The sequence below is a fragment of the Arachis ipaensis genome, chromosome B8 (assembly GCF_059453495.1).
Source record: "Arachis ipaensis isolate K30076 ecotype BB chromosome B8, ASM5945349v1, whole genome shotgun sequence".
Taxonomy (NCBI): Eukaryota; Viridiplantae; Streptophyta; class Magnoliopsida; order Fabales; family Fabaceae; genus Arachis; species Arachis ipaensis.
In genome coordinates this window covers 42,650,025-42,661,992 of record NC_142443.1, presented here as the reverse complement: position 1 = coordinate 42,661,992, position 11,968 = coordinate 42,650,025, and the positions used below count along the sequence as shown (strand labels likewise).

At 31.9% G+C, this 11,968-nt stretch overlaps 1 protein-coding gene across 1 annotated transcript; it reads left to right on the top strand.

Annotated features, from left to right (window-relative positions):
• The first annotated feature begins 3,004 nt into the window (after positions 1–3,004).
• Positions 3,005–5,488, top strand: LOC148547826 (uncharacterized). Its single transcript, XM_088495552.1, has 4 exons — positions 3,005–3,437; positions 3,896–4,052; positions 4,510–4,688; positions 5,322–5,488. The coding sequence occupies exons 1-4, from the start codon at positions 3,005–3,007 to the stop codon at positions 5,486–5,488; spliced, it is 936 nt and encodes a 311-aa protein (XP_088351678.1).
• Positions 5,489–11,968: the final 6,480 nt, after the last annotated feature.

Here is an 11,968-nt window from a genome sequence, read left to right as displayed (position 1 = left end):
AAAGCAAAATGGTTGACAAAGGTGGAGCGACACAGACTACAAAAAAAATAGGGGTATAGAGTTTAAATAATTTTTATTCTTACAGAACACTACTTAAAGTGGGAATTTAATTACAGAATCAAATCAAAATGTATGAATTAAAAAGTCACGCTGGGTTCTTTTTATGTTAGGTTTAGTAAGGACTCAAAGACAAATATATATGGAAGCCGACAAATACTCTTACAAGCAAAATAGTGGTATGTTATGATTTTGTGGAGGGGAGGATTATTGGGGGTTACAGTTTTATAAATCTAACAATTCAGCTAATCAAATTGCATAATTTTGTATTTTCACTATTGGAACCTTAGGCTCTTACCATTCAGTTTCTTGGTTGTTAAGTCAATCAATTTATGACTAAGTAGGTTACTTTTTTCACCGTTGATTATCAAGAGTTTACTTCACGATGCAGACAATAAGGCGTTACACAGATCTAACACACACATTAGTCTGCTGAACAATCAAATAAGGGTATGTAATTACTTACTTGACTTAAACATAGAGTCTTTTTAATGAAAGTTTTAGGCAAAAAAAATTTCTCAATCCCATTATTTGATTTTGTTGATCAATATGCAGGGTATATGGACATTAGATATGCAATGTATGAATGTGAACATTGCAATGCTCTTTATTGGTATGCTGAAAGGTCAAACAAAAGTTACAACACAACAGAATTGAAATTCAGGTTATGTTGTAAAGGAGGAAAGGTTCTACTTCCTCAATTACAAAAGGCCCCAAGAGTGTTGTATGATTTGTTGTACAACAATACCCCTAAGAGCAAGCATTTTTGGGATAACATCAGAGCTTACAATAGCAAGTTTCAGTTCACGGCAATGGGTGCAAAAATAGACTGTGGCATAAGTTAAGCAAGAGGGCCACCAACATTTATCCTTTGTGGAGAGAATTACAATCTAATGGGTAGTCTGATTCCTTCTGAGGAGAATGTTGCAAAATTTGTTTAACTGTATGTATTTGATACTCAGAATGAGATCAAAAATTGCATGGCAGCTATTCGGTAAGTTTTAGGGTTATTTCTTTATAGAATAGATTTAGGATTTGAAGTAGCAGTTGGGAGCTTTTGAATTACAATAATCCTAATAAATTCTGGTTGTACAAATTTTGTTGTCGTAAATAGGGGTGAAAAGCACAAAGAGATACATGAAGATATTGTCAGAGAATTGAAATAGATGCTTGACGATAACAATGTACTGGTGAAGACATTTCACATGGATAGAGGCTCACTTGTAAGAGATTCTAATAATACAATAAAGCTCAAGTTATTGGGTAAAAGGGGGAAGGATGTAGGCGATACAACCTACCCAACACGGATGAGGTAGCTGCATTGATTGTGGGTGACTTTGACATAGATAAAACTGATAGGGACATTGTGGTAGAGACACAAAGTGGGAGGTTAAAAGGATTAATCAACTCAATCCTGCTTATTTGGGATTACAATACCCATTGTTATTTTCATTTGGAGAGGATGGTTACAAGGAAGATATACCCCTTAACAAGGATAATCAAAGTGGTAGCAAAGGGTGACAAAAAGTTTCATTGAGAGAATTTTTTGCATTCAGGATACAAGAAAGGTTAGCTGATAGATCACCTATGTTATATTCTAGGCGACTATTCCAGCAATTCTTAGTTGATGGGTTCTCGATGATCAAATCATCTTGTTTAAATTATATACAACTTGATCAGGAGAAACTCAGATGTAAGATGTACAAGGGTATAAAAGGAAGCAGTTTTGTCCGAAAAACAATACCGTCATCGCGTGGCAAACGTATTATATTACCATCATCATTCACAGGTGGTCCAAGATATATGATCCAAAATGACCAGGATGCAATGGCAATATGTAACGTTGTCGGTTATCCAGACCTATTCATTCCATTCTCATGCAATCCTAAATGGCCCGAGGTAGAAGACTTCTTAAGTACAGGGAATTAAATGCAGAAGATAGACCTGACATAGTATGCAGGACATTCAAGACAAAGCTGGATTTGATTATTAAAGATATTAGAGCAAACAAAATTTTTTGGCAGGGTTTGTGCAGGTATGTCTAGAGATGAAAATAATTTACATTCAATTAATTGTTATTTTAAATATAATGTTTAAACCTCCAGTGTCCATGCAGTGAATTATATCAGATTTAGCTTATCTATGTCCTTTTGTTGACACAGTTGTATACACAATCGAATTTCAAAAATGGGAACTACCACACACACATATACTATTGTTCTTACATAAGGATGACAAGTTTCCGATAGTTGATGATATTGACAAGATCATATCTGCTGAGATTCTGGATAAGGAACTAGACCTTAAATACTTTGAAGCAGTGGAAAAGCAGATGATGCATGGTCCATGTGGTTTAGCGAGGAAAGATTCACTGTGTTTGGAGAATGGAAAATGTGTACGTCACTTTCCTAAGCGTTTTGTCGATCACACAACTATTGATGATGATGGGTATCCAGTATATAGGCATAGGGAAGATGGAAGAACTATCAACAAGTATGGGATTGACCTTGATAACTGTTATGTGGTTCCACATAACAGACTACTACTTATGAAATATGGCGCACATATAAATGTGGAGTGGTGTAATCAATCAAGATCGATAAAGTATTTGTCCAAATACGCGAACAAAGGTCATGATCGTGTAATTGCTTCCTTCTATAAAAGTGTCACAGCGGATGCTGAGTTAGATGAATATGATGAGGTGAGCATGTATTATGATTATAGATATGTACCACCATGTGAAGCAGCATGGAGGATTTTTGGTTTTAACATCCATTATAGAGATCCATCTGTTGTGAGATTGGGTTTTCACTTACCTGATGAACAGAATGTAATATTCAAAGACCACAAAAATCTGGAGGATGTTGTTAGAAAAGCATCAGTGAAGGAATCTATGTTTTTAGGATAGTTTCAAGCAAAGAAGGATTATGAAGAAGCAAGGGCACTGATGTATGCTGAACTTCCAACTAAATTCGTATGGAAGCCAGATGAGAGGGTTTGGTTGCCTAGAAAATCACATTCTATTATCGGAAGGATTTTTTATATACCTCCAGGATTCGGTGAAAGTTATTACATGCGGTTATTGCTCAATTTCGTAAGAGACCCAACTTCTTATGAGAACATTCGTACTATAGATGGTGTTTTATATGCTACTTTCAAAGATGCATGTTACGCACGTGGCCTCCTACATGATGACAAGGAATATATAGATACAATAGTGGAAGCAAGCCACTGGGGATCGAGTACATACTTGAGGAAGCTATTTGCAATGCTGTTGTTTTCAAATTCAATGGATACACCAGAACACATATGGCAGAAGACATGGCATCTATTATCCGATGACATACTTCATAGGCAGAGGAGGCTTCTTGACAATCCAGGTAACTTATAGTCGTAGTCTAAGGTTTTGTATTTTTCAACTAATTGGAATGTCAATATCAGTAATATATTGATATTTATGTCAAACAGAAATTCATTGTTAATAGTGCCATATGTGTTTGTAGGATTTGTCGAGAAATTTTGGTAGTTTATATAAGAATGTTCTGGATAATCAAAAAATTTAAGATGAGCAGTTTTTTAGTAGCCATGCTAATCATATTTGAACTTAGGTGTATTATAGGATATAAATAGAAATTCAATGAATAGAACCAAAATTCTGTGTATGGATAAGCGATCTTATCTTTTGAGAGAGATAAGTATTAGTGTACTCAGTAAGTTGTCTTTATCTAAGCAACTAGGATAAAATTTAATATTATTTGTTCTTATTTTTAATTCTGGTTACGTAACTGAAGTTATTCTTCAAGATTCATTCATACAAATTTGATCTTCCTATTGATAGATTCATTCCTTTCCGATGATGAATTGAAGGAGTTGACGTTGATAGAAATTGAGAGAACACTTAACTTATACAACAAGAGTCTTCAGGATTTCTCTCCGATGTCAGTTCCAAATACAAGCCAACTGAATAGTCAATTATATACTGATGGAATGAACAGGTTAAAAATACATGACTAAAAAATTCTATTTAAATAATATTTAATTAATTTTATGTTTTTATAAAAATAGCATTCTACAAATGAAGATACAAAAGTAGTTACTTACTTGGATTATATAATAAATATAAATTGCAAATCTCTGATACAATTTTTTACTAATAATGAACTTCTTTTCATGTTTTTGAAAACTCGTTATATAAAATATATATACCAAAGCTTTATAAGTAAATGTGTCAATATAACTTCGATTATAACAAATTTAACATTTTCAAAGAATTTTTATATGGTCATTTAATAATTTAATAACAATCCATTAAATATATGAATATTAGTTTTCAAATAGTTAGTTTAGTATATATGATTTTTATTCTTCATATGCAATAATTAGTAAAGAGTATATAATTTCTAAAAGCCTTTTTTTGCAAAACACATATTCGAAATGAATTGTTGTATATAGTCAACTATATGCTGATGGAATGAACATGTTAATTTTCGATGAGCTCCGCTATGATAAAAGACAATTAGCTCTAGACCATGCCACCTGTTTGCAACAACTAACCGACGAGCAATACTTGGTTTATAAGACAGTCATGGATGTTGTTGAAAATGGAAAGGGTGGAGTATTCTTTTGTATGGGTATGGTGCGACTGGCAAAACATTTGTTTGGAAGACTTTAGCAGCTGCATTGAGATCTAGATCACAGGTTATACTTACTGTTGTATCGAATGGGATTGCATATCTTTTATTATCCAGGGATAGTATAACACATTCACATTTTTCAATCCCACTCAATCTAGATGAACTCTCAACATGCAATATAAGACAAGGAAGTGCATTAGCCGAGCTGTTAATAAAGACAAATCTTATCATTTGGGATGAGGCTCCTATGGTAAATAGATTCTGTATTGAAGCTCTTGATAGGACAATACGTGACATCTTAAGATTCAAGAATCCAAACAGTCTTGACCAGCCATTCGGTGGGAAGACAGCTGTTTTTGGGGGTGATTTTCGACAGATATTACCGGTGATCCCTAAAGGGACTCAGCAAGAGATTGTTAACGCCACTATAAACTCATCTTACATCTGGAATTAGTGCAAACTCTTGACATTGACAAAAAAATATGAGAATGAAATCAGGTGATTCCAACACAAGGTCATCTGAGTTAAAAGGGTTTGCCGATTGGATACTTGGTATTAGTGATGGTAGTCACAGAAATCCAATGGATCAGTGTTAGAAGATTGTAATCCCATATGACATACTGGTTAAAGACTGGAATGATCCAATTGAGGCAATTTGCAAGGTTACTTATCCAGAACTTTTTGATGGCACCATTACTGATGAACACATTGAAGACCAAGCAATACTTGCACCAACATTGCAAATAGTTAATGAGATAAACCAATTCATGATGAGCTTAAACCCTACTAAAGCATAAACATATTATAGCTCAGACAAGGTATGACCAACCGAGTCTAATAACGACTTATTGGCATCCATTTACACACCTGAATTTTTTAATACAATTGAATGCTCAGGAGTGCCCAATCATGAGCTTACATTAAAAGTCGGAACTCCTATCATGTTTTTAAGGAACATTGACCACTCGGCAGGATTGTTCAATGGAACACGTTTAGTTGTCACTAAGCTTAGAAAATACATAATAGAAGCACGTGGTAGCGCCGGAAAGAACAAAGGTCAGAAAGTCTTTATTCCTAGGATGACTCTAAGTCCTTCTGATCATCGAATACCATTTAAGTTCCAACGAAGACAGTTTCCTATAATGATATCATATGCGATGACTATAAACAAGAGCCAAGGGAAATCACTAGCGAAGGTTGGGTTAATTCTCAAAAAACATGTTTTCACCCAGAGTCAACTTCATGTTACAGCATCTAGGGTGACACACAGGGGTGATCTTAAGATACTTTTATCTCATGATGAGGATAAATGTACAGAGACTGATAATGTTATTTTTAAAGAAGTTTTTAGGAATGTAGTTTGAATAGGTGTACTACAGCATAATAAAAGTCTAACATGCAGCATATATAGAGAGACCTTGGATGTAAAAGGATTAGCTTCATTCACGTATGGCTATTGGCATAAATTTGACAATTTCATTATTTGGTCCTTTATACATATTTAAATTAGAAAATACATAATTTAATTCAAGAAGAACTTCTCATTAAAGCACCTTTAGCTAAGGAAATCAGTCGAAGCAGATAATTGGCATTAAGTAATTTAAAAATTCTTACCAATGCACCCACTAGCAATATAAGTGAAACAACGCTTTTATTTTCCTCCCTAAAAATTCAATCAATGAAAGAAACCTACCTGTAAATCCAAGCATAATTGGAGGGACATTTCTCGAATGCCTTGGTCTTCGCTGCATCCAACACATCCAAAGGAAGCTTCACACCACGACCTTCCGCTTCCTTCATAATAGCCTCAAAATTCAATAAAGCCCCAAACTCTTTATCTCCATCGTTCCCTCTTGCTTCCCCACCGCTATCAACACCGTTGCCACCATCACCTCCGCCAATCTCAGTCTTAGGAGGATCATCGAATGTGGTGCACTCGAAAGGAGCTACTGAATAATCGAGAGGCTCAAGGGCAGTGCAGTGGAACATAATCGATGAGCATAAACCCAATCCCCCTTTATCAGGGTAACATAATTGAAAATTAGAATAGATAATCAAATAGGGGATACACAAACAGCATATGTGTTTATGGATTATTATAACGAAACCAAACAAGTCTTAGCCCAACTAGTTTACAATATTAAGCTCACCCTTTGTTAACCCGTTTTGTCAATAAATCCTACACAATTCTATTGCAAAGTATGGCACTAGAAGATTAGTTGATTATCCATAATTAGTTGTTTGCTATAGACGCACAATGTTGGTTATCATATTGCAGTAGTTGCGCAAAATCTGAAATAGCTTTGCATACCAAATAGATTCTTCTGTCCAGTCCCTTAATCAATTCACATTGCAAGTTTTATCTTAGAAAATTTAATTTCAATGGTTCAACATATCCCTATTTTCAGATCCAAGTCCATTCATATATTAATAAAATGAAAACATTAGATTATAACAAATGGCAGAATGTAAATACATCAATTCATATATTTGAATCACCTGTTTTAATTTGTTCTTGCTTTGTGGATTTCAGACGGCGAGTTGCAGCAAAAAGGCATGTGTTTATTACCCAGGTAACCGTTTTAGATATTGTGGGAAAGGAGTAAACCAGAGAGAAAAGTGTGTTTGTGCTAAGTCTTTGATCTAATGCCATTTTCAAAGATGAAGTTTGCTTCACCTAATATGTTTGGGGATCTTTTTGTGTGGCAGATGCAAGGTATAGTGAGAATCTAGATGTCCAAAAAATCTGTTGATTGTGAATTCATTCTGATTTAATGAATAGAGTGGTAGTTGGTGATGATTAATATCAAGTATTAACTGTCCTTATGACAATACCAATGACTCTTACTTTTATTAATGTGTTTGATAATACTAGTTGCGCGGGTCAAATATTGTATCATTATCAAAATTTGTTGGTAATATTAATAGTTGTTATTTTTCATTTGAAAAGTTTTCATATATAAAAATTTATTATCCAATGTATAAAATTGTTTCAACCTATATTTATAGAGGCCAAATAATCTTTTTATTTTTATAACTCATTAACATTCATTTTAAAAAAAAAGTTTTATACTAAAATCCATTTCATTGATTTTTTTAAATAAATTAGATATTATTATTGTAAAAACTAAATTAAAAAAGTACTATAAAAATCATATAATTTATATCCTATTAATAAGTTACACTTCAACGTGATTTTAACTAACATTAGTTAAAAGTATTCATTTTTTAATGTCTAATAAAAAATATTCTAATATAAATTATATGACATCATAATTAATCATAATTTTATTAAAGTCACATTTATACCAATATCCTCTACCTATAAGTACTTTTACATATGATGAATTAGTGTTATTTCTAACTTTCATTTTCTGCCACTCTAAATAAGTAAATAGTATCTTCCATATGAGTTGTTGTATATTTGCATAAAGTTACTTACTTCTCTACATAGCAATTAGAGCATTATAATTAAATAAATACAAATATAAATACTAACACGAAAAGAAAAAAATTATTTATGGAGAACTAAATTCCAATTTAATTTATACTTAAAAGTTAAAATAAAAATCTTGTTATTTTTCAAAAGTAAAATCTCAATAGAAAAGTATCTATTTGATACAAAATCATTCATGAGCTATTCTTTAAAAGAAAAAAAAACAAACAAAAAAAAATGATACAAAGTTGTTTCATTATTCTAACGATTTTATATTTCTATTCAAAATAAATCCAATGCAAACAAAAGTATTAATTTGTGATACTTCCCAAAACAAATCTTGAAATAGTTAAGAAATAAGGATGTTTATCAGGGTAGCTCAAGAGATAAGAATGTCACATCATATCCTCTTTAGGAACAACACCAAGCAACAAATTTTTAGGAATTACAATATTCACAGGCAACTCTAATTTCTCTGTTATTAGTTGCAACCCAAGATTCGAACTATTAAATACCAAGACATTTGTCCCAAACAATCTTCCAAAGAAAAAAAGTTCAGAAAATGTCTGACAATTAAACAAATAAGGAGCATTGTTCAAATCTTATTATGTTAAATAGTTTTTTGTTTTGGGAGTATATCAAGCAATACAATACCTTATCTTTTTTTCTTTTTAGCCATAATGTCATAATTTGTTTAATTAAATCTTGAATTTGTTATGGTTATCGAACTATTCACATACATGTTTAAATTATTGGTGTTATAGAAAAGAAAATTCTTGATCTGCCAACAGGATTTTTACTATATACTTTTACTTACAGTAAAAACATAGACTTGCTGATCCTCATAATCAAAACAATTTTAACCATAGGCTAAAAATTATGATTCTCTCTAGCTTTGTAAATCAGATAGAAAAAATGTTTCATTAAAATATGACTAATTCATTTTTGAAGTAAATGAAGGCAATAACCTTGGTCTCATACTCAACAGAGAGTAAATCAGCTCTAAGTTTTTCCATATTTGCCTTAGCAATCATTCTCTCAACCTCCGCTTACAGCTCTGCCTTCCTTAGAGACACTAACTCTGTACCATTCATCTTTGATCAATTTGCCACCTTCAACCACTGCGCTAAATTTTGTTAATATGCGAAACTCTAAAACTCGCACCTTAATAATATTCTAGAATCGAACTTCAAAATCATCAAAACTACTTAATTTACATATACAGTTTAAAATTTATAAGAATTTAAATTCCTTAAAATACTAAATAGATATCCTTTTATTCTGCAAAGCATGTTAAGGAATTCAAACATACAATACACATATTGAAACTAAATAAAGTAACACCTCATTTAAATCACTAAAGAAGTCATCTTAAATTATTTCATGAACAATTCTTTTCATCAAACTAAGCATTTTCTTAACTACCATCTAATTCTTTTTTTTTTTTTAACCTGATTTAAAGGATACTGTTTGTTACATTGAAACTGCCTGGCCAAAATTTTTTCCACAAACAATGACAGTTCACATTCATAATTGATAGTACTGTCAAATGAAAAAAAGAATTAATTATTATTTACTCTCAATAGAGCCTATTAATCAAGAATCAATGCAACTTAAAATTATGAGAAATTTTAATAGCCAAACTATTGCATTAAAGAACTGGAGTCACAAATTCGACTTGAAAAGTAAACAAAAACTTACATTATCATTGTTATATCCATAGATAGAAAACTACTACTATGAGAACCACTAACCATTGTTATATCTTTGAAATTGTTTGCTCAGAAAATGTGCATTGAGGCAATAAAAGAAAAAAAAGGGGGCATGGTTCTTACACAATACATTTAAGTCAATTTATATCATCTACTAATACATCATGCAAGTTAAAAACCACAATTTCATATGTCAAATAAAAATATAGTGAGAGTAAAAAAAATAATGTATTCTTGTAGGTAAATAACCTAAACTGAAATGATGGGTTAAATAAGTAATGAGTGAGCAAGGTAGAATGATCAGGACAATAGCAGTTTATAAAAAATAAAGCATCAGTCCCAATTCATAAATGATTATGACATAGCAGTTTTCAATTTAGAGCATAAAATTCTCGCTACAATTTTATTAATAGAATCTAACTACAATGCTAAAATAAACTACCATTTCATCTCTAGTCAGATCCAATAGAATATAAGTAACGAAGGCAATGTGGCTACAAATTTCTAACAGATGTTTTAGTAATGTAAAATCATAAGCTAATGCTCTTAAATCCTAAGTCTTATATATTAGTTAATTCTTATTAACTACCCCTGCATTCATTAACTAACTTCTTAATCTTGTAGTCTAAAGTTAGAACAAATGAAGCAAAATTCAAAGAGTTTATAGGCATTTAATCAAGCATGTAACATGCAAAGAAGAAAGTTTAAAAACAAATATATTCTTGAGGATTCCACCACACAAATCAACATCACAGAGAACATAGGATGTGATTTCAGACCTTTCACCAGATTGATTTGTTGGAATAACAAATAAAAGAAAATATGTAGCAAGAGTATCGACACAAAGTTAAAGCTAAAGTTCATTAGCATATTCCAATTTCAAAAATGAAATACAAAGAGTGAAGTTTGGAAATGATTTCATAATGGCACCAACTAAGGACAATTAAAATATTGTTATGATCCTAACATAAGCAAGGTACTTTACCAAGAAATAAATAACAATATATAAATGAAACTCCATTTATTCATAAGCAAGGACAAATGACACTCCATTTATTCGTACAAAGTTTACACACAAACTTGGAAAAAGAAAAATAAACACAATCAAACAAAAGGGTGGGGGCAAAACGAACCCAAACCACTTGTCAATCCTGGTGGAACAAATCATAAAGGTGTCTCTCGTCAACTTCAGGTCCAGACAACAATTATTTAAGATGATAAAACACATATTGAAAATCATGTTTAAATTTTAAAAAATTAAGATGGAAGCTTGTTCAATGCAACAACTTTTATAAATGGACCCATGAGCTAAGTTCTCTAGTTAGTGTAGCAGTAGTAAAAGGGGAGAATTTGAACAATGTGAAAATAAGAATTAGCCAAACAACATTCAGATAGAATCAATAACTATAAAAAATGTAGTAGATTTTAAAGAGAAAAAATCAGCATACACTCTCGCAAAATTAGTGAATATATTTTCGTCAAATTAGTGAATTGAGCAAACTAAAATGATTGTTTCATTTTTCTTTTTCTATAATAACATGTATGTTACTTACGATTTAAGTAAGGTAAGCTAAGACAAATCTAAAATAAAAAATTGTTGTGATACCAAGCTTGGCTCCAATTGATATCCAGTAGAAGTTTGGGTTAAAGTCTAAAGCATGATCACTTAAGAACCCTCCTGCTATGGTAGTGTATGTTTCCATCTTTAATCTGCCAATAAAAAATAGAAAATTTATGATTCAACTATACTTATATTCTTCATGACTAAGTGACCAATCATGACTCACTATACAATTGCAGTATTCACATCTCTTCCCCTTCCATTTTCCTGCCCCCACTCTTTTTTTATAATAAGTCACAAAGCAGTTTAGTAAAGATAGGTAAATTTTTAACAATACCTGAAAATGTCATCTCAAAACCATTCCTCTTTTGTGCCTTTTCTACTGCCAATATTCCTACAATTCAAAGTTCACCATAGCGATTTCATAGCTCCATTGCTTGGTTGTGTACCTAGGTATATATATATAGTACATCCGAGATTTGTTGCAGCCCATAGTCCACCATAGCGATTTCATAGCTCCATTGATAATATCTTTAGTTTCTACATCATGCCCAACCCTATGAAAAAA

Excerpts from the sequence above, each read along its gene's own strand:
- LOC148547826 (XM_088495552.1), top strand. The coding sequence starts at position 3,005 with ATGTATGCTGAACTTCCAACTAAATTCGTATGGAAGCCAGATGAGAGG. Across the intron at positions 4,053-4,509 it reads TATACTGATGGAATGAACAG|TCAACTATATGCTGATGGAA; the intron begins GTTAAAAATACA and ends TGTTGTATATAG. Across the intron at positions 4,689-5,321 it reads TGGAGTATTCTTTTGTATGG|ACTGGAATGATCCAATTGAG; the intron begins GTATGGTGCGAC and ends TACTGGTTAAAG.